The following is a 27,677-nucleotide window of genomic DNA, read 5'->3' on the forward strand; positions in this document are numbered from 1 at the left end:
TAAAAGTGCAGACACAGAAATGCCCTTGGCCTGTTGGCATGACAAGAATGAACTGAAATAGTATCTCTGTAACCTGCATTTTACATCCCAGATTTTAGAAAAGGAATATATCCTACCCCTCTCACAAGAGCAACATGGCCCCAGAGCAGACAGATAATTAGTTTTTGCCCAGATCTACATCCTATGAATTGTGTCTTAGAAAATGCTTTTATCAGTAGTTTCGTTTCCCATCACTTTTTGTGGTTAATATCTAGCCCCAATTTCCCACATGGCTTTGATCTTATTATTGTATTATACAATACTGTTAAGACCTGTAAAAGATAGAAAGAAAAGGCTAAGTAGTATCTCTTTTTAAAAAAAAAATTAGAGGAATAAAGCAAGATAAAAGGACAAAAAGACAACAATTCATGGACATGGACAACAGTGTGGTGACTTCCAGTGGGGGTTGGGGGAGGGGGAGGAGGGTGTGGGGAGTTAGTGGCGATGGAAAAGGACCGGCCCAGAGCGGGGGTGACTATACTGCACAGAGTACAGAGATGTGTTAGAGAATCGGGCGCTGCAACCTGTACAATTACGTTCACCGTCGTCACCCCAGTACAATTCAATTTTTTTAAAAAATAAAAAACCCCACTTTAGTAGAAAATATAAAACATTGACCCATGAAGTTATTAAATAAAATGCGGTCTCATATTATGGGAAGATGAGCCATCAACAGCATTTACTTTGAAGTGTAGAGCTGGCATGCTCCGCCCAGGCATATGTGACTCGTATGACAATGTGACTCACGACTCTCTTTCAGGGCTGCCACTGACTGTCACCTAGAGCGGGCACTGCGCAGGAAAAGCACCAGGCCTGAGATGTGAGCTCCTTGCTCTCCATGATGTATCCGTGATGTCACATACGTCCAGAGGGGACATCATTCTCTCATTAACACAAAAGCCTCTTAGAGGTGAATTGGGGTCTGACCGTCTTTTCTCACATAAGCAGATGTGGCTTTTGAGAAACACTTCATAGATTATTCAGTGTTCTCAATCTTGGGGAAGCCTGAGAAGCTGCTGGGTAAATGGGGGAAGATTAACTTAGGTCCATTGTTTCAGACGTTATCATGGTACACGCACCGCTGTGAGCCTCCGCCTGACGCCCTCAGTGTGGGGAGTGGCCCAGCTTACCTCGTTCTCCTGGGGTCCCCGGCACACCTGCGTTTCCCGGGAAGCCCGGCGATCCCGGGGGTCCTTGTTCGCCGGGGGCTCCAGGTGAGCCCGGCCTCCCTGGCTCCCCGGGGGGACCCTGGATGGTCCGGATCGACGAGGAGTGGCTGGGAATCTGGTTGAGGATGGCTGTGTACCTAGCCATGTGACCTGAGACAGGAGGGACAGAGACAGCTTTCAGTCCACTGTCACACAAACAAAAGGCGGTGTGACTCGTCGAGGCGCCGAACAGTTCTGTTCGAGTCCCACCAAAGGGGGAAAGGAAGCACAGCCCTCTGAAATATGTTGATTTGCAATTTAAAGAGTTTTACATTTTACTTTGGACAATCTTAAGTGCTGGACCGCGTTCAAGTTGCATCTCATGTGCTTGGAATTCCGCAGCTCACATCGGCATCTCAGTAAACACCATTTGAACAGAAGTCATAAATTTTGTCTTCACCCCCCAGCTTGTATTTGACCCCCTAAATCCTCACCCAGCTGCCCCTTTTCTCCAGAAATGTCCCCCAAGTTGTCTTTCCCCCAGCCTACAAAGTCTGTCCCACCCGCTTGCTCACAATCCTCAGACAAGTCTTGTTTCAACTCATCTCTTTATTGCCAAGGGTTTTTACAGGAATCTTACTTGGGTCCCAGCTGCAGGAAACTCCCACTAGCTTTATTAAAAAAAAAAAAAAATCTGGCTTTCTCTCTCATAGTCGCTTAACTCAGTTATGCCTGGAAGGTTGTATTTTAATAATTAGAAGTATAGATTAATAACGTGCTTGATACCATAATGCCTCCCTTTTCTAGCATCATGGGGGCAAGCTTTCCCCCCATAAATGAATGTTCTAGATAACTATCACTTATCCCGTTTCAAACATTCAAACTTAATAAAGAATAGTAACCACTGTCAGAGGGATTATTTCTTAAATATATTCAAGCGTTCTTACGCACTGGACCACTGGCTCCCTGGTACTTGGGGCCCTCAGGAGGCATGTCCATACATGTTGGGTGGGGTCAGATGTTTCTGCATCTCCTCCTTTGACGAGGGGATGTCCCCTGTCACTTCTCTTGCTGTCACCATTTTGGCCTCCCAGTTTCCCTTATCACCTTCCCTAGCGTAATTGTTCTGATCAGCTCTGGACAAAAAAACCCCAGATAACTGAGTCTGTGAAGAATTCAACACTAACTGATGAAGCAAGTTCTCTGGGATGAACGTGCAGAGGAAGCCGGAATAGCACAGACACACAGCCCCTGGGTAGGCTGGGTCTCCCTCGACAACCCCTTCCCTCTTTCTCTCTCACAACTGCATCGACAGGCAGGGCCTTCTCCTCTCACAGGCCTATCCCGGGGTTCCTGCAGGACCCCTGGCTGGCTTCCACTTCCCACAGGTCATTCACGAGAATCTGAGAATTCCTGAGGGGGAAACACTCAATTCTAAGCGCTCCTTTCTCAGTGCATGTTTTAAACAATCACATATTTATCCAAGATGTTTTCTTCTACAGTGGAACAAGACAGCCACTACTGTGAAATGCTCTACATATTCTGGCCAGTGAGTCGTATTAGGCTTTAACCCTTAGGTACCCTTAAAATAATGACCTGCTCCTTTACACTGAATACTTGGAATGGGAACCCTACAAAAGTGATCCAAGCTACACGTCAGCTTTGACACATTCTCCCTCCTGTTCAATTTCCCTTTGATAATTTGTTGTGTTTTGAAAGATCTGATTTTGGCATTCAACTTGAACAGTTTTCTTTAACTGGTAAACTTTCTCTCTCCCACACCTTCGGTTTGGGCAATATAATATAAAACGAAATAAAGTTAAAATGTAGGGAGCACTGGCACTGTGCCTGAAGACGGTAGCTGTGAACTCATTTGCCCTGAGATTTCTGTCATGATGAAACCTCTCCCAAGCTCTTGCAGACCTTTTTCTATGCCTTCCCTGGGGGAGAGCTGGTTTCAGCTACTACATATCAGTATTGGACCCTGACGCTAGGGCCTTCTTGGACATTTACTGGACTCCCAAACTTCCCTGGTTTAAGTGAAATATCACTTAAGGCAGCCACTCAGGTGATGTCAGGCCTGGAGGGAGGGGACACTATGGGGTGGAGGGCTTGACAGCAGAGGCCTGAGCTGGCAGGGTTTGAGAGGAATGCCGTATTTCCCCATGAATATATAAGAGACTTCTTTTTTCAAAAAATTGTGGGTCTAAAAACTGGGTGCGTCTTATACGGTGGTTGTAGATTTTTTTTACTTGCATTTCCTGCTTTTTACATGCTTATTTTTGCGCTCTTTGTTGTAGATAACTAAAACTTGAGTTCAGTAAGTTTATGTAATTTTTTTTTTTTCAAATATCGGGCCCCAAAGCTAATGTGTGTCTTATACATGGGAACATCTTACACATGGGGAAATACGGTATTTCACCTCTACTGGGCCTCAGAGCTGCCTGGAACTGAACTAGTTGGCAAGGAGAAGGGCCGTCCAGTTGTCCAGTTAAATTACTGGACAAAAGTCAGTCAGTGGACAGGACGAAAATTGAGAAATGGATGGGTACTGAGCAAATGAGCAGGAGTCAGTCACTGAAATCCTGGACTGTGGAAAAGTTCAGGTGTAAAGTGAAAAAATGGGGCAGGTGTCACGCCACGTGTGTTCCAGCCTAATTTTGGGCACAAAGCATAAGAATCTATCAAATGGCTCATGAAGATTATCTGTGTGTTTGTGTCTATTGGCATGAATCTTTTTTTTTTTTTTTTTTTTTTTACAGAGACAGAGAGAGAGTCTGAGAGAGGGAATAGATAGGGACAGACAGGAACGGAGAGAGATGAGAAGCTTTTGTTGTGGCACTTTAGTTGTTAATTGATTGCTTTCTCTTATGTGCCTTGACCAGGGGGCTACAGCAGACTGAGTAACCCCTTGCTCAAGCCAGCAACCTTGGGTCCAAGCTGGTAAGCTTTTTGCTCAAACCAGATGAGTCCGCACTCAAGCTGGCGACCTCGGGGTCTCAAACCTGGGTCCTCTGCATCCTACTCTGATGCTCCATCCACTGCGCCACCGCCTGGCCAGGCTTGGCATAAATCTTAAAGAATAAAGGAGAAGACTCTGGCTAACCACAGGAAATGGATAGGAAGGAGGCATTGGTTAAATGTAATGAGTTCATAGGAATCAATACTGTGAGTCATTTTTTTTTCAGGCAGACATGTGAACACTTTTACTGGAAATTTAGATACAGAGTCTTAGGAGTCTTTCTAAATCAAATACCACAGTATAGTAGCAAAATACGCTCTGAACTGTGAATTATAAAATCTAGTTAGATCAACTGAGAACATGGGGCCGTGGTGATCAGACCCACCTGAGAGGCTTTGTAAACCCACCTGTGTGGAGACCCAACCTAGAGCTACTGAACAAGAATCACCAAAAAAAAAAAAAAATGGGACTTAGGCACATGTGTTAACAGCAAAATAAGTTCAATAAGTTTATGTAATATTTTACGGTGAGATGAGCCTGCGATGCTGCCAGGATCCGGAACCTCACTACTAGATACACTATCTTATGTTAGGTTTTCCCGAGTCATCTTTCTTAAAGTAGCGGCTGATGCCTCACTTGGCAGCTTTCATGTGCCGAGTACTCAGGGGGAAAAATCCATCCATTTGGGAAGATGAGGAAGAAATAAAAGATTTGGTCTGGGCAGTCAAGTTCAATCTATCTGGACAAAGAGAGCTCTTGGACGTACGATGGAGAGGAATTTGGTGTCTGTACCATGGATGTACACCCTGGGGTAATCTACATTGATCTCCTAGATGCCTTAGTGATGGTAATCTACAAAGCTCATGTGTCTGCACAGACATAAATTTAGAGCTTTTTTCCTTCATCATTATGCTCATGGGAAAGGCCAATCCCTATTAGGACCAGTGACAGAAGACATCCATAACCAGAATGCACTTACTCTGGATGAGCTGTTCGCACACCTGACGCGCCACTGCTCTCACCATGGCCTGAGACTGCAGGTCACCCTGGAGAGAGAGAAGAGCAGACTCCTGACTCTCAGCCACAGCCCAGCCACATGGCAAGACTTCCAGACGGAGACCTGACCTGCCCAACTCTTCCCACCGGAGCTTTTTGGCTCTAAGCAACAGGTAGGGTTGACCACCATAGTACACGCAGAGAAGAAAGAAGCAATTTGACATTCCTGGGGTCAGGTTCCTGGGAACCTTTTTTTAAAAAGCTCAAGTTGACATTTCTGGTCCCAGATTCTAAAAAACTTAAAAGTTTAGAAACAAAACCTTATGTATATTTAATGCCTCATTTATAGCTCTTTGGAGCTTATAAAATGCAGCACTTTCTCAAGAAGTCGCTTACTTAAGACGAATAACAACTCAGAGGAAAGGTATTAAACCCATTTTATAGACAAACAGAGTTAAACACATTGCCCAGAGTTTCACAAAGGTAATTGGATGGGCCCAGGGTCACGTCTGTTTCTACTACAGCCAACAGCACAATTACATTAGCAGCCATGCAATTCCTCAAAGGAGAGATACGGCCCTAAAGGAAGCTAGTTTAAACTCTACAGCCAGTTCTTTGAGTCTCTGCCTGCCACTGTCTCTCTCAGCACCAATCTTGGAAAAACATGAGTCCCATTTTATGCCCTGGTCTTTGTATAGAGCTTTTATTTTTCCAAAGTCTTTTCCCATCCACTACATAGTTTCTTTGTCAAATTCACTTTGTGAGTTAGATGACTTTAATTCTATTTTTCCTTAGAGAAATGGACCGAAGGTCGTCCAGTTGGATGGTAGCAAGTCTGCAACTAGGAACCAGGTCTCCTGACTTCCAGCCCACAAGGTGTTTTATCACTTGCAGATGGGCTCACGGTCAAATGGGTTGAAGAGGGAGTGGGGAGAGAAATAATGGTTTAAGAGCAATGAACGATCCTGACAGTCACTGGGGACGCTTTGTCAGGCTTACGCCACGGAAGCTGTGCAGGTAGCAGGTCAGACAGGAGACTTACTCGTTCTCCTCGCTCTCCCTTTGCTCCAGGAACACCCTGTAAGATTTTAAATTGTCAGGTTACTGGTGACACTGCACGCAGCCACACATAAGGACAGTGCATCTTATTTTATTAAGATGTTTTCTTAGCTTTAGTAATTCTGCAGCAAAAATAGACACACAACAACAGGGATAAACAAACAGCAACCTGTAATCCCACCAGGCAGAAATAGCTCTTTTAAACACTGGGCTCCTCCAGGCTTTTAGTGTATAGACATAGTATGTTCTTTTTATTTCAGATTTTTTTCAATTATACTTTACATTCAGGATTACCATATCTTCCCATGTATAAGACGCTCCCAAATATGAGACGCACCCTAATTTGGGGGCCCAAAATTTGAAAAAAAATGTATTATATAAAGTTATTGAACTCAAGGTTTATTCATCATAAAATTCATACAACTCTTCATCACTGTCAAAAAAGTGGGAAATGCAAGTTAAAAAAATCTACAACCACTGTATAAGATGCACCCAGCTTTTAGACACTAAATTTTTTGACACATGGTGTACCTTATACATGGGGAAATATGGTAGTCTGTATTAGTTTCAGATGTGCAGCAAAAGGGTAAGAAAATCACATACGTTACAGAGTGGCTCGCCACCCACACTGCTTCAGGTACCCCTGGCCCATACATAGTTATCTCGACATTATTGACTATATTCCTTATGCTGTAATCTACGTGCCTGTGGCTATCTGCAACTACCAATTTATACTGCTTTATTCCTTCACCTTTTCCGCCCGGCTGCCCAACCCTCTTCCCCTCCGACAGTTGTCAGTCTGTTCTCTGTATCTATGAGTTCGTTTCTATTTTGTTTGTTTACTCATTTTGTTCATCAGATTCCACATATGAGAGAAATCATGTGGTACTTCTCTTTCTCTGACTGGCTTATTTCACTTAGCACAGTACCCTCAACACAGTGTTTTATTACAAAACTGGCACCATGAAGCAACACTGCTTTATAACACACTGTTTCACTGACTAGGCCATTCATATCTTTCCATACTGAATACCAGCCTATGAATCGTACTTTACTGATGTTTCATAATTTATTTCACAAATCTCTGCTAAAGAGTTAAACTGTTTCTATATTTTAAAGAATAGTTCTGGAAGGAAGGGAAAGATCTTCCAATATAGGAGTCCAAACAAGAGATGAGGGCTAGGAAACCCTACAACCTCACTGTGTACCTGTCCAGAGTAAAATAGCACACGATTCCCTGATAATGGGAGCTCCTGTGGACATGAATTTTCAGCTGAATGATTATTTCGTTTTGTGGCTTAACTACTCTTTGACCCATAAGAAACTATTATAATTGTAAAACGTTTTACTGAAAAACAATGGTGTTTTTGATGTTTCTGAAATGAAATTACACTTATAATGCAAAACATGTATCTTCAGAAGGATTTCATTGTTTTAATTCTGAGACAGTACAATAAGAGTAATTCATTGAATGACATTTCCATAGTCTCTACCCAAAGGATAGTGAATAGCATTTATAGATGGAATCTAACACTTTGTCAGACTGTTCCTGGTTCTTGCTACAATTTCAGATGGTCCGAAACCAAACTCAGTGTCTTCTCCAAAATCTCTATTAACAGTAACCAAAATTCAAAATTCTCGGTTCACCTCATGGTGTGATGGTAAACTGTTCCCCCAGAAGAAAAATGTCCTGACTTGTAGTGCTTGCCTCTACTGGAAGTGTAAATATTTCTACTATCGCTGATTTCAAACTGCAAGTGTGCTGTCATTGAAGATGGTGTACGAAGAGAAGCATGTCATCTGCTCTCCTGAGCAGGTGCCAGCCAGCTCAAGCCCACCACTGGTTGTATCTTTCTTCCTCTTTCCCTGGCTTCACACACACACATACACACACACACACACACACACCCCACTTTACAATACAATTCCTCTTAGATCCACCCCCTCTATTCCATCACTCAGGTGCTAACCTTACCATCTGACACCAGGGCATCTGTGAGTTCCTCCTAATTGACCTCCCTCACTAACTAAAGGCCTCCTGTCCAGTTCATCCTCCACACAACCACCAGCTTTATCTTCCTCAGGTATCATATCACCAGCATACAACTTAGAAAGCACAGTGACTAGTGACGGATGGCAGCTCTTCTATTCATAATCACTCATCAATTCTTAGTCATTCATGTGACGAAGTCAAAGTCTTTGGTATTGAGCCCCGTAGTCTCTCTCTACCACTCCTCCAAATTACAGTTTCCCATCACCACAGAACTGGTCTACTCAGTATATAAAATCGTGTGAAATGTGAGAAAGATGTTAAGCATAAATCTTATAAATTAAGGATCAATCGTAGAAATATTCCAATGCAGGACTTAGTTCGAGTATCAGTTTTTGACACTAAATTTTTATAGTTATATATATTTAACTACAATTCAATGCTTGAATTTCTCTTCTTTGCATAGGTGGCTAAAACTAAAACTGGTGACCATGATTTCAGTTATATATTTCCAAAACCAGCCAGCCTTTTACTTGCTTAAAAGAGTTGCTCAAATATTCAACTAAGTCCAATATTAAATATTAAATTGGAATATTTATTATAAATCTAAGACTACTTAGATTTCTACTTTCTCTGACTTTGAGTTTGCTTTTGTTTTGTTAATAAAATAAAAAAATATTTTATTAACTGACTTTAACTATAAATGTAAACCCACTTCCTTTAGTGTGCCATAATTTTCCAATGTACAAATGAGATCAATAATCAGCAAAGCCCAAGAGAACTTTATTAAAAATGTATACACACACTCATATGCATAATAGCAGAATTTTAGGGCTGGCCATATGGGTATTCAGTCTAAATTCTTTCAGTTTTGTGTGTGTTTGAGAATTTTCATACTAATACTTTGGAAAAAAAGGAATGAGACTTGGGATCTGCAAGTCACTTAAACCTTCTTAGTTCTTTGTAAGATGAGGCCATTAAATTAAGTGGTCTCTGGGTCCCTTACAAAGCTAACTTGCCGGTTATCTCATAATGCAGTCATTATTTGGAACAACGTAACACCAGTGACAGAAATTAATGAAAAATGCTAAGGCTGGGCTTGCAAGAAGTATCGCCACCTCTACAAAGACAGCAGATCCTCACTATCAGTGACCTCTCTCAGCATGTGAGTTCTGTAAGGCTAACTTACAGACTTCTGTACCCCCAGTTCTTAGGACTAAGTTTGGGACAGGGCAAGTGCTCAAAAATATGTGTTAAATGAATGAATGGATGAATAAATAAACAAATGGCTAAATTTCATTTCAAGTCTGGATGACAAACTAATCTGTTTCATTTTAGTTGCCTTAATTTAAAAAAAAATGTATTTAAGACATGCTCAGGCACTGGGCACCTAGATTTTATAAGGCATCCCTCCCCACCCTTATTCTTTTGGGAAATAAATTAACTGGCCATGCCCTCTTCTCCCTTTTTGTAGACTCCACAAATGGACAAGTTCCTAAAGATGCAGTCATGCCCTCTGGTAGGTCCAACTGGAGGAAGGAGCTACTCATGTCACCACAAAATAAACGTTTAATGGAGCCAGCTATATCTATGCATGCCCCAGTATACACCACTACTGCCTCGAGAGAAAGCACTCAACAAACTTGTTAAACAACATCTTCTATTCCAATGAAGATCATATTTTTCCTAATGAAATAATAATTTAAAAATCAGCTTTACATCCCCCGAGCCTAACTCTAGTTATTCAGAATTAGTTTTTAACTTGGGTCATTTGGTCTTCAGTATTTTTATTTCTGAACCAATAGACATTTTGACATTTCCATGGCTAGCTTATTGTTGAAAATAGGCTTGTTTAAAAGTTAGAAATTAGAGGCCCTGGCCGGTTGGCTCAGTGGTAGAGCGTCGGCCTGGTGTGCAGAGGTTCCGGGTTCGATTCCTGGCCAGGGCACACAGGAGAGGTGCCCATCTGCTTCTCCAACCCTCCCCCTCTCTGTCTCTGTCTTCCCCTCCCGCAGCAAGGCTCCATTGGAGCAAGGATGGCCCGGGCGCTGGGGATGGCTCCTTGGCCACTGCCCCAGGCGCTGGAGTGGCTCTGGTCGCAAAAGAGCGACGGCACGGAGGGGCAGAGCATCACCCCCTGGTGGGCAGAGCGTCGCCCCCTGGTGGGCGTGCGGGGTGGATACCGGTCGGGCGCATGCGGGAGTCTTGTCTGACTGTCTCTCCCCATTTCCAGCTTCAGAAAAATACAAAAAAAAAAATTAGAAATTAGATACAAAGACCAGATTGACAGCTGTCAGAAAGGATGGGAGTTGAGGCTGGGTAAAAAAGGTGAAGGATTAAGAAAAAAGAAATCCCTCCCAGACAAAGACAACAGTATGGGGATGACGAGAGGGAAAGGGGGAAACCAGGGAGACGGAGGGAGACCTGACTTGGGCTGGTGAGCACACAGTCCAACACACAGATGCTGTGTTATGGAATTGTACACCTGAGACCTATATAATTTTATTAACCAGTGTCACCCCAATGAATTCAATAAATTAAAAAAAAAAAAGAACAGAAATCACAGTGTAAACTCAAGTGAGAACATGAATGGGCACCCTCAGTGTGGGCACCTTTGGTATAAAGGGACGGATGTGTCTAATGGGCCTGAAATTCCTCAAACCCAGCCTCGCCACGCTTGTTATGAAGGAGCACAGGACACAGCGAGGCAGGCTCACTGAGGGGCCATTTAGGGAAATGTCTGTACGGCAATAAGTTAGTTTTCTTCCAAATTCTCTGACATCTTCCCTTTGATTTTTGCAAAGTAAAACAAAAACAAAATAAAAATTCTTGAGCAAGGGAAGGCCCATAACTCCACTAAAGTATACTTTTGAGGGAAAACACATCTTCCCTGCATATGTAGGCCAAAAAAAAAAAAAAAAAAAAAGGCACATTTTCCTTTCATTTCAGGAACACTTGAAATGTAAAGAAAAGAAAACACAGTAGCTACATTCATAGATTCACAGAATTTTAGTGCAGAAGGGAAGAGGAATAACTTCATGGTCCAAGTCCCATATAATAAAGATGTCTGTTAGCTAAAATGAAAACATCCCCTTCCAGCTCTAAACATCTTCCAATGGTCTGACCTCCAATCTGTAAGAATACTCTTCTAAAATGCCCTGGAACATTAGCCTAAGTGGAATGCAAACATACCTTCATTCTTTCTTTCTCTTAACAAATCCTATTAATTATTCTCTATAATAGGAGGCTGAAGTCTGGCAATGAAAACGTGAGTATGATAGAACTTCTACCCTCAAGGACCTGTCCTTTCATTGGAGAAATGAACATCAACAAGGTACTCAGCCTGAGGATGTGAGGGTGACCTCACACAGGAAGTGCAGTTTTTATTTGTTAGGTTTTAATTTTCCCAGTGATTTAAGAAAGTGGGGGGTGGGGGGATGGAAAGAGAGAGAGAGAGAGAGAGAAAGTGAAGCATCAATTCGTTGTTCCACTTGGTTGTTCCATTTAGTTGTGCATTCATTGTTTTTTGTATGTGCCCTGACCCACAGGATCGAATCTGTGATCTTGGCAAGCTAGAACAATGCCTTATTCATTGAGCAACCCGGCCAGGGCAGGAAGTGCCCAGGTGTAAAGAGAGAATAGCCAGGAGCTCACAGGTAGAGAAAGGGGAAGAAAGCACCCCAGACAAATAGAAGAGCATCCTAAGGGCAAATTAAATTAAATTAGTAAACTGTGGAAACATACAGTTTTTGGGGAGCTTTAATACATATATTTGGGGAGCTTTAAATAGTTTGGGATGATTCAGCTCCCAGGGGAGGGATGATGCAATATTAAGTTAGAGGGGAAAGAAAGGGCCCGTCGTGAAGGGCCGTGTCTACCTGGCTGCATATTTGGGACCCATCGTCTGGGGACAGGGATCCAGGAGGACATTCAGCCAGGGAGCCAGGGACTAACACATCAGAGATGTACTGGAAAGATCTTCTGGCATCTGAGAATGGACCAGACTGGGGCCGGAGCTTCTTGTGACAACCTTGGTGTGGAGTGAGGAGGGCTTGAAATAAAATTTGGCAGCAGTAAAAGAAGCAAGAGAAAGAGCTGAAAAACATTGAAATGTACAAAAGTCGGTGTTTTACTACACTCCCCACTGAAACGGTGACATCTTCCTGTCCTTGTAGGTGCAAATCGCACCATCCTGCGAGATCCCACTGGAACGCCGCCTCCTTCAGGGGCTGCTGTCCTCCCCGCCTCCGCCCAGAGGGGTATCTCCCGCTGTCTCTGTCTCTATCCACCTTTCCAATCCATGGAACTTTCACAGTGACTTCCTTGTCTTTCCCTGAAGGTACTTCCAACATTCTGCCTTTTATTATACCTACTTATACAAAAAAGTACCCTCTTCTCTCGATCATCCACAAATGTAGAAAAATATCTTGGTCACTATTGGGACCCCTCAGACCCTCCTCCCCCATGTGCCTACATGTTGCGGCTACTCAGTACATATGTTTAAGTGAATGCTTCGTGTAACTGACATCATGAGAGGCAAGATAAGTGGCTTAGGGGCTTGCGCGGCTAGTTCAAGTCATGTCAGCATCACATCTAGAAAGAACCCAGGTGTCCTGACTTCTAATGCAGTGTTTTTTTTAAATGATGTAGCACCGGACCTCTTAGCTCTGTGAATGTCAAGCTAAATGCACGAGCCCTTTGCCCACATCCGTCATCACTGGGCTCCCCGTGGGGAGGCACTAGATCTTAGCCCACGCTGACACCTCAGGAGGGAATCAGGACCACAGCAGCCGTGCACAGTCCGCCCTGGGCAGTCAGCGGCTGAAGCAGAGCATGTGCAAGCCAGCGTTCCTGGCAGGACTACAGGAAACACGTAGTTATTTCCAGTGGGGAAGTCTGTCTTTCTTGGTCTGTTTCCCTCCTGCCTTCCTAGACAGATATCCACGGGAAAACGATCAAAGTCTTTACACCTTGACACCGAGCCCGCTTTGCTTGTCACACCAGTCTGGCAGGAGCAGACATCAGGTGGCTCAGGGCAGCCAGGACAGAAGTCTGGGCTGCACAGTTCAGGGAACAACTAGCTTTTGAGAGGACACCCAATACGCACTGTGGCATCCTCATCCAGTGTCTCTGAAACCAGACGAATATGGCTTCAGATAAAAATGCCACCACCGCCCTGGCCGGTTGGCTCAGCGGTAGAGCGTCGGCCTGGCGTGTGGGGGACCCGGGTTCGATTCCCGGCCAGGGCACATAGGAGAAGCGCCCATTTGCTTCTCCACCCCCACCCCCTCTTTCCTCTCTGTCTCTCTCTTCCCTTCCCGCAGCCAAGGCTCCATTGGAGCAAAGATGGCCCGGGCGCTGGGGATGGCTCCTTGGCCTCTGCCCCAGGCGCTAGAGTGGCTCTGGTCGCGGCAGAGCGATGCCCCGGAGGGGCAGAGCATCGCCCCCTGGTGGGCAGAGCTTCGCCTCTGGTGGGCGTGCCGGGTGGATCCCGGTTGGGTGCATGCGGGAATCTGTCTGACTGTCTCTCCCCGTTTCCAGCTTCAGAAAAATACAAAAAAAAAAAAAGAAAAAAGAAAAAAAAATGCCACCACCATCAAGGGTCCTTTTCTGTTCATTTATAACAATCAAAGACAATTATTATTAACAAGTGTTTTATTTCTGGGAAAGAAATTATTGGTATTTCTGTATGCTCCATATTTGGTCTGTTCCGGAGTTACAAGCCCAGGTGGGTAAGCAGAGAGAGGTTCTCCTTCCCTACTGCCTTCCCCGCCTCACTCCACCCCTCCTGCACCCACTGTCCCACCCAAGGTCCAAGGTCTCCAGAGCTGCTCTTCTTCCCCAGCCCAGCCCTCTAGGCTCAGGAGCAACCCAACACTCGTTCTAGACGTCAGCAAGACTGCAACACACAAGATCACCTAATGCACAAATATGCATTTGTTTATTGTCTAACCAAATTAAACAGGCTTTTTTTCCTATTTCTTTCAGGATGCCTCAAAAGCCTCTGATGTTCTTAAATATCTCATGACTTTCTTCTTCTTCTTCTTCTTTTTTTTTTTTTTTTTTTGACAGAGACATAGAGAAGGACAGACAGGCAGGAAGGGGGAGAGGTGAGAAGCATCAATTCTTTGTTGTGGCACCTTAGTTGTTCATTGATTGCTTTCTCATATGTGCTCTGACTGGGGGACTACAGCAGAACACATGATCTCTTGCTTGAGCCAGCGACCTTGGTTTCAAGCCAGTGATGTTTGGGCTCAAGCCAGCGACCATGGGGTCATGTCTATGATCCCATGCTCAAGCCAGTGACCCCGTGCTCAAGCTGGTGAGCCTGCTTTCAAGCAGGCAACTTCGGGGTTTTGAACCTCGGTCCTCTGCATCCCAGTCTGACACTGTGCCACTGCCTGGTCAGGCCCTCACGAATTTCTAAGAGATTTAATATGTACTGTCTCGGACATTCCTTTAACCAGAAGCCTTCATTCTCTTGAGCCCTGCTGACGTATTCTGGAACTCTTGTCCCCAGGAGCACATTCTAAGGAGCTGACTGAAGCCAGGTAGCAGAGGTAATGCTTCAGTTCTCTTTCTGGTGAGGAATAGCCTAGAATCAAATGCATGGTATTGTTTGTGCGAAGCCTTTGGAAGCAAGAAAATTGATTCTTCCCTAGAACCTCCAGAGAGGAAATGCCAACAACTCTTGACTTTTTAACCCAGTAAGATCCTTGTCAGATTTCTGACCTGGAGGACTTGAAGAGAACACACTGGCGCTGTTTGAAGCCACTGAGATTGTGGAGATTGGTGACAGCAGCAACAGAAAGAGAACTCATTGACTGCTCTTACCCTTAGCATTCATATTTCACTGTTCCACAAATTCTTAGCATGTTTGCGGTTGTATAGATATTTACACATCTTGGTTATTTGAGTTGATGGATACAGGCTTAGCACATCACAAACAATATCAGAGTGCTGACTAATGTGATGCGACACCGGAAGGAACAACCCACAAGTCACAGAAGACGCCAAATGTGGCTTTGGAGGCCACGTGACACAACCACCATGTTTTGCAGATGAGAAAACGGGCCCAGGTGGACTCATGTGTCTCTTCTCCATCCTCTCCCCCCGACCCTATTGATCACATTTAAACACCAGCCTAAGAGATCAGAAGCACTAAATGGGAGTTACTACTTCCAATCACTGTGCTTTTATTTACACCATTATCCTCTTATGAGTATGTTTTAACAACAAAAAAATATTTTTTTTCTTGTAGAATTTAGAAAAGTCTATTTCTATACTCACCAACCCTTGACTTTCTCAAGCCTTGTAATTCTGTTTCCCCCAGGAGACGGGGCAAATTAACACACCCTGCAAGGTGGCATTGAGTTTAACTAAGCCAAACACAAAATAACAAATGACGAGGATACATAAGCAGAAGCGTAGCTGGTTCTTCCCTGTTGGGCCCTCTGTATTCAGCCACGACATGTGCCCAGTTTGATCTGAGTCTGCCTCCCACAAGTTTCTGTTTTCCCTTATGGATTCCTGCAGTGTCCAAGGCTAGGTAACATTTTTGACCAACAGAGATGCTGGTAGATTTAAATACATAAATAAACCAGAGGGATGGCTGGGAACCATCCTGACTGGTTTCTGCTGCATACTCACAGGAGGTCCCAGGGCGCCTTGGGGTCCCACGCTTCCTGTGATCCCTGGGACTCCGGGGGCTCCGGGAATGCCCTGAGAGAGAGGAGGGCAATGAAGCCAAGGCGAGGACTCCCACATTCTCCCCGAAGACGGCCAGCTCTCAAGGAGGAGCAAGGAACACACACAAGGATAGCTCCCTTCCCCCTCACCACCAAGACTTCAAAATTCACTGCTCATTTCTGGCCCCAGTTACGAAAGAAATAGGGAAGACATTTTTTTTTTAAAGTCTCCAAACTACCAGTCAGATGTAGTTCTTTCCAATGCAAGCCTTATCTGTGTCTGCTAAAAACTAAGTTAATGCTGGTGATCTCATGGCAAAGTGGCTCAGAGATAGAATGACCAAGCCATATGGGTGTATTAGTTTTAAAGGATATTTTAGGGAGAGGTCTTTACCAAAGGCTAAGCCATTATACTACAGCAAAGATGGCTGCCAAGGTAAAAGGCTGGCAAAAGAAAATCTCTCAAAAGAAGCAAAATGCTTTCGAGAAGAGCCCATCCAAGTAGTTTCTGGAAATACTTACAATTGGCCCTGGTGGTCCTGGAGGGCCAGAGGACCCGTCCTTTCCAGGAAAGCCCTGGGGAGAAGAAACACAGCACGTCAGCTACGCAGTTGCTTTATACGGCTTTCAAAATAAGTGCCACCTGAATCCATTGACTCTTTGGGGGCCAAGTCTTGTCCTTGCTCTGAACTTCCACGGATTCACTGCTTTTAAACTCTTCATGGGAATTGTTCTTGGCAAGACCTGTGTGTCTGTTGGCCCTATGCAATTGACTAGGGCAAGAGTTTTAGGTGTGAGAAATGCTACTTACAAACTTAAGCAACAACTTGTTTCCAGAAAGTGTTTTTATTAAATGAAGCATAGCAAAGGGGAAGGGAGATCAAGCCCTGGTAAACTGATGGTCAGACAAAAGGATGGATCAGTGTCCCCGTGACCTAAGAGAGTTTGGGGGAAGGGGTCCCGATCACAGGGAACTGTGTTACAAAGTGGAAGTACTGTACTATCTGAACCTGTAGCTGTCCAGGAACGACCTGGAGGAGAAGCCGGGGTGGTGGAAAACTTCCTGCTGCAATGACAGGTTTTTGCACTGCTGGGCAGGCTTGTTACCAAGGGCTTACAAATGGGGCACCCTTATCTCTCATTCCATGTTGGAAGAGTTTAAAGCAGAAAACAAATTTTATTCTTTTTTTAAAAAAGCATTTATTAATTTTACAGGGAGAAGAAGGGAGAGAAAGCGAGACAGAAATATCGATTTGTTTATATAGTATATATGTGCCCCTGACTGGGGATTGATCTCACAGCCTTTGCGAATGGAAACAATGCCCTAACCAACTGAGCTATCCAGCTAGGGTACAAATGCTATTCTTTATTTAAAAAAAAAATCTCCCTAAATTACTGAACATGTGTATATGTTATTTTTATGTGTGTAAATTTTTTTTAACAGCTGGAATGACTTACCCTTACATAGCTACAGTTCTTAATTGTAGATACTGGTCTTTATAATGCAGTTAAAAACATGAGAGAGAATTTTCTATCTAAATTTTATAACAGGCTCATAAATTGTTGTCTAAAACAGCACCTTCTACTACCTAGAGAAATGGACTTTTCACCTTGGGATTTGTCTCCTATTAGAATAATCCATTCCCATCTTGAACCAACCCAAACCAACCTCTCCCAAGTTCCTGGCTGGCCTTTTCCAATTCTCTTACTAAAATGCGTCCCACTTTTCCAGGGATCTCCTCCTTCTGCTTATCTTGCTCATGAAAATCTACCTTCTTAGGGCTCCCCGTTCAAGTTCACATTGTTCCTTCCTCCCTTGAGGCATCACAGAGAAGAGAGGAAAATGAAGATGGTGGAAGGAAATGGTGTGTGAGTCGGGAGGGAGGGTATGAGAGGCGGCGTAAAGAGGGGTAGGCAAAGCATTGGTCAGCTCAAGACCCTTTTATTATGACCTCAAGCTCGAGTACTAGTGAGTCCTAAAACCAGACGAGGCAGAGGGTTCGAGAGCTCACCCCATTCGTGGTTCTCCTTCTCTGCCTGGGCGCATTGTGAGGCTACATTTCCAGCCATAGGACTGGGTTCTGGCCAGTGGAAAGAAGACAGTTCCAGTTCTGGCTCCTAAAACTTCCCCATGGGTAATCCTTCACATTCTTTCCCCCTTTTGTAGCAACTTTAGAGGCCACATGTTGAAGAGGAGAATGTCCCAAGATGGAAAGACCCTGAATCCCAAAATGATTGGAGCAGGGATCAGACCTCCCTATTCCCCAACCTACTCTGCTGACAGTAATAGATGGTAAACAAACAATAGACTGCTCTATTAAGTGCATTAAACCATTGTAATTTACAGTTGAGATTTTAGGGTTGTTTGTTATATTGTTGTTCTATACTAATACACAAGCAAGGTTGTTGTTGTTTTACTGTGGTTACTTGGTCAAAAACATTACATCAGAAAGCTGCAGTGATAAACTGTGATACAGTTTAAGTTACACAAATACACACACATGCACACGTATACATTCTTCCTTGGATCTGCTAACTAGACAACAGAAATTAATACTGGCATAGGTGGAAATATATTATTTGACATGGAATGAAATATACCATGTCCAGGAAGAAAAGTATTAAAAAATCAGAATATGTGAGAGATGAACAGGACTCTAGAACTCGTCTGGTCCAACCAGCTCTTAAGTGAGAAAACTTGGGACAAAGAGGTTAGTTAGCACAGCTTCCCATGAAAAAATGGATTGTTAAAAACCTACTTTTCTTTTCCAGGTGAAGTTCACATGAGGAAAAAAGACAGACTCTTCGCACATACTCGATAATTTACGAAGACGTTTTTAAAAGGACAGCTTTTGTTTCCTGCCTTAAAACTCTTCCAGCTCTGGATGGTGAGCAGGCGTGCAGTCACGTGCAAGCCTGCACAGGCGACACACGGCCAGCACAACTGCCCCCATCAAATCTGTAGCCCTGCTGCTGCAGGACGCCTTCCTGACTTTTCCAGGCTGCACCCAGAGGGGAAAAATCTCAAAAACAAGTGGGGGTAGCGGGGGGGGGGGTGGTTAACACACACAGAGAGGCCAGCCACAGCATATTTTCCTAAAGGAAGGGAAGATCAGCAGGAAATAACACATTTACTCCACTCTCACTCATGTGGAAGGAGTTTACAAAGCAGGGATCTGTCAGTATGCTCCTCCATGGTGGGACCATGGATACTCTGGTGGACAGTTCTGAGTTCACGTGATTTATGGATACCACGTGTGCATCATCTGAAGGGAAAGATGATGAAATGTTGTCCTTGCAAAGGAGCTAAGTTTGGCAGAGGGGCTAGTGCTTAAGTGCGAACACATCCAAAGAGGAGACTAAATGACCTGTTTTTCACTGTTTTTCTACCTGATGACCATCCTCAGAGCTGAGATTTTTTCCCTCCCTCCCTCCCTCCCTCCCTCCCTCCCTCCCTCCCTCCCTCCCTCCCTTCCCTCCTTGCTTTCCTTCCTCCCTCCCTCCTTTCCTTCCTTCCCTCTTCCTCTCTCTCCTTCTTTCCTTCCTTCCCTCTCTCCCTTCCCCTTCCTTCCTTCCTTCCTTCCTTCCTTCCTTCCTTCCTTCCTTCCTTCCTTCCTTCCTTCTTTCCTTCCTTCCTTCCTTCCTTCCTTCCTTCCTTCCTTCCTTCCCTCCTTCCCTCCCTCCCTCCTTCCCTTTTGAGGATGGATATTATGTTTTAATCATTGTTCCATTACTAACACTTTCTTAGCACATTGCTGGCACAAAATAGATACTAATAAAATGTTTATTTTGAATAAAATTATTTTTGAAGAAGTGTTGATTATCATGTTAAATAAATATTAATCTCAGGTATAGTCAGTCTGGAGATGTATAATATAAGGCAGGGGAGAGGCCAATGTCAGCCTTCCTTCTTCATGAACATCCCACAAACAGGGAATTATCCACCCTCAGAAGCTGAAATTTCATTTCCGTGAACAACATAGAAGGGATTTTCTAGAAGGAGATCTGAATGTTGTGACTCTGATTTATAGAGGGAGTGTTATTGGGAGAAACCTTTCAGGTAGGAAAGGAGGCAAGAAAGGGCAGGGAAAAGATTAGGTGAGAATTAGATTTAGCTAAAGTTTGGCCTCCAGCTAATCCCACGGCAGCTCTGGAGCGTGGGTTACACATTGGAGCTGACTCAGAATAAAGTTTTATACACTTGTAAGTTAGCCACTGACCGGGACCACGGTGGCATTTCCAAGGGCAATGCTCTGGAGAAGAGGCAGTTGTGAGTTGTTGTCAGTCAACACCCAGAGCAGCTAGGAGCAGCTCCCCTGCCAGGTGAAAGGGAGCTGGTCAGGGCACCAGCAGGATCCATGTCAATGCAGGTTTCTCTAGCACTTTCTCTCATGCCTGCCACAAGGAACCAAGTGCTTACCAATATAACAGTCAAAGGACAAAGGCATTCTAAGGCTATCTACCATGAGTTACTGGCTCCACTCATTCCAAATTAAAAGTTACTTTTCACATATTGTTATAACAACTAAAAGAACTGTAAGCTTTAACACCATTTTAGAAAAGTAATCAAAGCTATTTCCTCCCAAATTTCTTCCTAACCCTAGAAAAAAAAAAAAGTTCACATTTTTCATCACATAAATGGTTTTATTTTTTAACTTTTTTTGTCCTTAATATTTTTTTAAATTTCTTATTCATTTTATTTATTGTGTTAACATGGATTCGAGTATATTTTTAAACTCTTGAATACACTAGTGAATTTACCTTTGAAAGATTTTTCCTTGTAGGTCTCACATCTGTCCCATTATTAAAACCTATCGACAGAGTTACTATGTGCTGGGCATTCTGTGTCAGTTTGGCGTAGACATTGGTGAACAAGAGCCTCTTTCAGAAAAGTTGACAATGTTGAGAGAAGTCAACAATTGGAAGAAAATGACAATGCACTATAGTGATGGAACTGGAGAGTTCCGTGGGCACACGTAGGAAGAGCACCTCATTCAGGAGTGGGGTCCAAGGATGAGTTCATAAAAGAGGTGGTGTTTAAGTCCCGGGACCCAGATGGCTGGCCCTGCATCTGTCTCCGGCTCATCCTGAAAAGCCATCAGCACTTAGCTCAGGTTCCTTTTCTCGTCTCTTCATCTCAGAATAAGCAACAGTTTTTTATTTTTTATAGAAAAGCTGGTGAAAAGAAAACCATTATAAAATGCCTACCCTTTACAGGGCAAAATAACAGGCACATTGTCACTTCGGGATTCCATTTAACTTGAAGTGAAAGCTCATGGAATGGTCTTCAATCCTATAGGCTTAAAATGTGTTTGCATTTTCCCAAACATTTCTCTATAAGTTATAGATTTGTAAATTATTTTTATTTATTTATTCATTTTAGAGAAGAGAGAGAGAGAGTGAGAGAGAGAGTGAGAGAGAGAGAGAGAAGGGGGAGGAGCAGGAAGCGTCAACTCCCATATGTGCCTTGACCGGGCAAGCTCAGGGTTTTGAACTGGCAACCTCAGTGTTCCAGGTCGACACTTGATCCACTCACTGCGCCACCACAGGTCAGGCTAAGTTATTCATTTTTAAAAATTTGTTGATTGATCTTAGAGAGACAGAGGGAAAGAGAGAGAGAGAGAGAGAGAGAGAGAGAGAGAGAAGCAGTTATTTGTTGTTCCACTTAGTTGTGAATTTATTGGTCACTTCCCATCTATGCCCTGATCAGGGATCCAACCCACAACCTCGGAGTTTTGGGACGGTGCTCTAACCAACTGAGCTAATCAGTCAGGGCTAACTCATCCATTTATATCAGGAAGCTAATCTGAGAAGAATTGAGTTTGTGGATTAAGCACCCTCATAAAAAGCAGAAACTCTTAATTAAGCACTAAAGAATGAATAGAAACTAGATTAAATAATAAGCATATATAGGAATTTACTTGAGCTGATGAATCTGTGTTTTAAAGTACATGAAATGAGCCACCCACAGACAGGGATGCTTTATAATGTGAATAGCTCCAAGCATTTTTCTTTTTTGGGGGACTCCCATCTCAAAATATTAAAATGTACCCACAACCCACATTAAAAATAATTTTTGCTATAAAAACTTGAAAGGATTTTTATAATTTGTTTTTGAAAACATTTGGCTATGACCAGCTTGTTAAGTTATTGTTGGCAATCATTCATCAGCAAAAGGAAATCTAACCTAAAATTTTCTTCCAAAATCCCAAGTATCAAACAAATACTAAATTTAACTATAGCTAAAACTGGCAATGCATACCATTTTATAGACATTTAATTAAACATTTATAAATTTCCATCTTTCAGTTTTCTTCTCCATACTCTAGAGCAGCGGTTCTCAACCTGTGGGTTGCGACCCCGGCGGGGGTCGAACGACCAAAACACAGGGGCTGCCTAAAGCCATCGGAAATACATATTTATTGGATAATAAAGTCACAACCCACAGGTTGAGAACCGCTGCTCTAGAGCAAATATATATACTTCTCTTGGTCATAGCATTTTTTATAGGCCCCTAAGTTTCTAGTTTCTAAGTAGTATGCCTATGGTGTCTACAGGACGAGGAGGCCAACATGCCCACAAACAGCACTGTAACTGAAATTAAAGACACATGCTAGATTATTTATTTTTAGGTAGCTGCTAAGAGAAAGAGTCTTCAGAACTAGGGACTTATTCACCCTCCATGCCTTCTTTGAAGCTACAATGGTGGGCCATGGAAACTAACCTGAAAATTCTGGAACGTCAATTGTTAAGGTCCTTCAATTAATGCTACACTCTCAGTTGAGTGGGGTCAGTAAGCAGTTGGCATCTGATGAGTTTGTGGACACAAACCAAACTCAAGCAGTGAGGGCTAGAGAAATACTTGTAGAAACTCCTGATGCACAATTTCCAGCCTATGGCATGGCTCTGGACGGCTGTGAGTGACAGTGGATAGACCCATGTGGCAGTCAGCCATAAGAAATAATGCTGCCACTTGAATCAAAGGATTAAGACCAACCACCAGATTAAGAGGCCAAGCAGCAAAAGCCACAGCCTCTGTAAACACTGGTCCCGCTGGAGATCCAAGGTCAACCTTTATGTGTGATGCCATGTTGGTCACACTGGGAAACTTTCAGTGATATATACACACACACAAACTTACGTATGTGTGTATATGTGTTTATACTTAATAAACTACATTAATATGTGCATATAGGTATATATTACATATATAATTTAAGTGTGTACATATATGTATAAATATATATAAACATATATATTTTTGGTAACCTGCAGTGATAACTTCAGTGAATTAAAAGAATATCAGCAATGGCCCTGGCCGGTTGGCTCAGTGGTAGAGCGTCGGCCTAGCGTGCGGAGGACCTGGGTTCGATTCCAGGCCAGGGCACACAGGAGAAGCGCCCATTTGCTTCTCCACCCCTCCGCCGCGCTTTTCCTCTCTGTCTCTCTCTTCCCCTCCCGCAGCCAAGGCTCCATTGGAGCAAAGATGGCCCGGGCGCTGGGCATGGCTCTGTGGCCTCTGCCTCAGGCGCTAGAGTGGCTCTGGTCGCAACATGGCGACGCCCAGGATGGGCAGAGCATCGCCCCCTGGGGGGCAGAGCACCGCCCCTGGTGGGCGTGCCGGGTGGATCCCGGTTGGGCGCATGCGGGAGTCTGTCTGACTGTCTCTCCCTGTTTCCAGCTTCAGAAAAATTAAAAAAAAAAAAAAAAAAAAAAAGAATATCAGCAATATTCTACCCAAGAAATCACTTAAATATATAACAGGCCTAACAATATATACTATCCAGTGATTCCAAAACCTAGCTGATTATGAGAATCATTAAGCTTTTTATAACTATGCATTCCCAGTTGTATAGTTCCATGTGTAGGTCATGCCTAAGACCTTTCGTTATCTGAATCCCTGAGGTTGAAGCCCAGGAATCTGTATGTTAAAGACAAACAAGCAAACAAAGCAAACGGCAAAGGCAACAACCTGATCACTTAAGTGGTGAAACTGCAGGTTTACAAATATAAAAATGTCTGGCCTGATCCAAAAGGATAGCAACAGAGCCAGAGTGCATGACAGACACTGTCTGTATCCTGTGCCCCAACAGAAGTATCTTTACAGCTCACAATAACATGCAACTAACTTCCTATGCCATGGTTCTCTCTTTATATCTGCCCAGATGTACCAATATCCAAGTAAAGGTTTAACACGATCAAAGAAATACATTCTTAGGAGTGAGATCTCAAGTTCTGCTTCCCTAAGAAAGTAACCCACACTGAGTTCCTACTACCCCAAAATGCTGGGTGCGACATCGTCAGTGATGGGGTCCTGCTTCTTCAGTATCTTTGTGGAAGGCTGTTTTACATGAACAAGATCCCCCAGTGACCTTTGTTCATGTAATCTCACAGAAAGAAAGCGTGAGGTATTGGAGCCAAGGAGATGGATTATAATCCTGGCTCTCATGCGTATTAGCTGCATGGCCTTGTTCAAATACTGCTTTCTGGGCTCCCAACTCTTTGTCTGTAAAATGGGGTGGCAGTGCCTAGCATGCAAAGCTATTCTGAGGATTAGAGAATATAACATTTGTGAAGCACCTGCATTTTGTCAGTAATAAATAATAGTGGTGGCTATTTTTATTCAAATGATCTGGCAAGTCCCCATTGCATTTATTATCATCACTGTAGTCAACTGTGAGAATGTTCTCTGGTGGTTTTGTAAAATCCCATCTAGATCCATGAAATAGAAAAATCATTTTCTCCACTAGCTTTGTTATGGTATGTTACATTTCCTCTTCTGAAGGAGAAAGATACTCAAGGGGGTGATTATGAATCTTACTGTTTAACAAAATATTCCTTAGCTGACACTCTCATCACTGTTTAACATTTACGAGAGAAATTAAATCCAGATAGTTGACTCAAGTTCAAATTCTTGAGTACATTTTAAATCCAGATCACTTTGATGAAATGGGGCATTCATCACAAACATGGTCTTTGTATACTCAAACCCACATAAAAAGGAAGTATGTTCCAAGTGTCTTTGCAATATGGAATCTGAGAAATTAAACACTAACAATAAACTACTTGCTTTTCCTTTAGACATTTTTTCATAGTTCTTTAAAATCTTTTAAGGCATCTTAATATGTGAAGTACAGGCATTATAATAAAGTATTATCCTGCCCTGACTGATTAGGTTTACATTGAAAAGAGTTAGTACTAATATCAGCTAAAACTAAATTTTTATATAGAAATTCTTTATATGAATGAATCCCCACAACGACTCTGCAGAGTCAAATATTATTTTTTCCACTTTGCAGATGAGGAAAGTGAGGGTTGGAAACATTAAGTAACTGGCTCAATATCATATGGTTACGGTTCAAACTCAGGTCTGGCTAACAGTCCAAGTCTAGAATATTCACCACTGGACCATTCAGCTTCTCAAAGCCTCACAAATGTTGCAGAACTTAGATGTAGAAGGGTTTTTTGTTTTTTAAACAGAATCTCATCTTTTATAGGTTAGAAAGAAAGTCTGTGGTCACCAAGGGCATGGAGACACAGGGAACAGTAACCTGGGGGGAAGGAAGTAATTTAAATTGTTTACTTGGAATTTCAAAACTCTGTTCCACACAGGAATGACTATCTTCAGTTGCCATGAACCATATGTCTCCCTCTCTTTTTCATTTCTTGTCTCTCTGACTTTTTGTATAACCACTTAAGAACTGAAAACACCAATACTTTTTGACATTTCTATTGAGAATGTTTGACAAGGAGCTAGCTGGTGGTCTTGGATGTGAGTGAGCCCCAAAACTATAGAAAAGACATTGCTTTTTCTCTTCTTTCTTTTTCAGTTCCTTCTCTCACTTTCTTACACTCATCATCCATGTCTTGCCTGTTCTTCCTAATTTCTCTAAGGATCACCAGGATGTCTGGGGAGAAGGCTGAAAAATCCACCCAACAAGAGAGGAGCTCAAAGGTCACAAGGTGACAGACACCCAACAAGAAAAGTGGAGGGAGGGGACAAGAAGGAGGTGGCAAGATTTACAGTGGAAAGGGAAGACAGACATGACACATCCAGGTAGTTTAGTTGCTAAGTGCGTGGTTCCAAGGTTTCAGGTTCTGTCCTTGGTCAGGGCACGTGCAAGAATCAAGCAATGATGGTATGAATGAATGGAATAACAAATTGATGTTTTTCTCTCTCTCTCTCTATCTAATATGAATAGTAATAATAATAAAGATGAGATGAGAATGCTGTTGTTGGCATGGCTCAGAATGAAAACTGGATGCCTTACTGTATTCAGCTGTTACATCTGCGTCTGCACTATTGCTTTATCAAGTGTGGTTCTCTGACCAGATGGTGGTGCAGTAGATGGAGCATCAGACTGGGATGTAGAGGACCCAGGTTTGAAACCCCGAGATCTCCGGCTCGAGTGTGGGCTCATCTGGTTTGAGCAAAGCTCACCAGCTTGAGCCCAACACGAGCTTGAGCCCAAGGTTGCTGGCTTGAGCAAGGGGTCACTTGCTCTGCTGTAGCCCCTGCCCCATCAAGGCCCATATGAGAAAGCAATCAATGAACAACTAAGGTGCTGCAACGAAGAACTGATGTTTCTTATCTCTCTCCCTTCTTGTCTGTTTGTCCCTATCTGTCCCTCTCAAAAAAATAAAAATAAAATAAAATAATAAAGTGTGTCCTGCACTGTGCTGTCCCTTCCCTGGCAAGAAGCTGGGATATGCTCAAGAAAGAAGTCCAACTCTTGCTGGACCTGCGCTGTGGCCTCAGGCCCAGGATGGAATGTGAGCTGCCTGGAAGAGTCAAAGATCTCCCATGGGAAAAGGCAGAGAACATTAGAAAACAAGTTCCCTGTTTAAAGAGGAGATGTTTAATCTTCCCCTTTGTAGTCTCTGTTAAGCTTTACCTTCTGCCAGGCTAAAGGAAGGGGTACGACTGGCATCAGCTCCGGGAGAGAGATGCCTACCTCACCACAGTGGCAGTGCTAGCTTTGGGCTGTGAGTTCTTCACTGTCAATACGAGAAGACAAAGATTTAACGGAAAGAATCGCAGTAATATGGGACCGCCCACCACTCCTACAGCACACCTAGCTCACTTCCCGTGAGACTCTATGGAGCTAGAAGCACTGATTGGACATCATCACCCAGATTTATTCCAGCTGCCTCCTTCTGTGCGTACAGTAGGCTTTACTCACTCAAGATCAGAGGGAATAAAGGCACAGTAACTGTAAGACACTAAAGTGCTCAGAGTGATGAAAAAAAAACAACGTAGTATCTCTTGCTTCTGGGTTCCCTGCACACTCAAGTCGAACCGGACAGTTTCCTAAGAAGTGGATTCCCAGGCATTTCAGCAGTTAAGTCTCATGCACTGGGTTTGTTTGGTCTGTTCTACACTGTGGTTGTTATTGGTATTATTGTCATTATTATTTTCTGACTGCAGGTTTGCCTTTTAGGATGGCTTAAGGAAGAGCAGAACTCATCAGAAGAGTTCATTTTTAATACTCTTTCAACAAACCCCCCTCTCTTCCTGGCTAACCACAGAGACCTAGACGTTCCTGCTGCCCCAGGAAGACCTGGCCTTCAATGTCCTAGATCTGCCCTACAACCATGAACGTTTGTCCTGAATTTCCTACTTCACAATCCTGCTGAATAACTATCTAAATGTTTTAAACCTTTTACTTTTCTTAAGCCCTGAGATAGCTGACTAAACAGATCAGAGCCACCTAAATAACTCAGTTTTCACCCACCTCTCTTCTTTCTCAACTATCTCTGAGAAAGACCCGTCGGTTTTCCTGGACCAGGAGAAG

General features: G+C 43.3%; 1 protein-coding gene across 3 annotated transcripts in view; it reads right to left on the bottom strand.

Moving 5' to 3' along the window:
• COL14A1 (collagen type XIV alpha 1 chain) overlaps nucleotides 1-27,677 on the bottom strand; it is a 210,668-nt gene that overhangs the window by 22,345 nt on the left and 160,646 nt on the right. For all 3 annotated transcript variants that reach the window (XM_066265751.1, XM_066265750.1, XM_066265752.1), the window contains exons 41-45: nucleotides 16,405-16,458; nucleotides 15,845-15,916; nucleotides 6,188-6,223; nucleotides 5,129-5,195; nucleotides 1,170-1,358 (exon numbers count right to left, since the gene is read on the bottom strand). In XM_066265751.1, the coding sequence (XP_066121848.1) occupies nucleotides 1,170-1,358; nucleotides 5,129-5,195; nucleotides 6,188-6,223; nucleotides 15,845-15,916; nucleotides 16,405-16,458 (418 nt within the window). The remainder of the gene's footprint in view (nucleotides 1-1,169; nucleotides 1,359-5,128; nucleotides 5,196-6,187; nucleotides 6,224-15,844; nucleotides 15,917-16,404; nucleotides 16,459-27,677) is intronic.

This window comes from Saccopteryx bilineata, chromosome 3, assembly GCF_036850765.1.
Source record: "Saccopteryx bilineata isolate mSacBil1 chromosome 3, mSacBil1_pri_phased_curated, whole genome shotgun sequence".
Taxonomy (NCBI): domain Eukaryota; kingdom Metazoa; phylum Chordata; class Mammalia; order Chiroptera; family Emballonuridae; genus Saccopteryx; species Saccopteryx bilineata.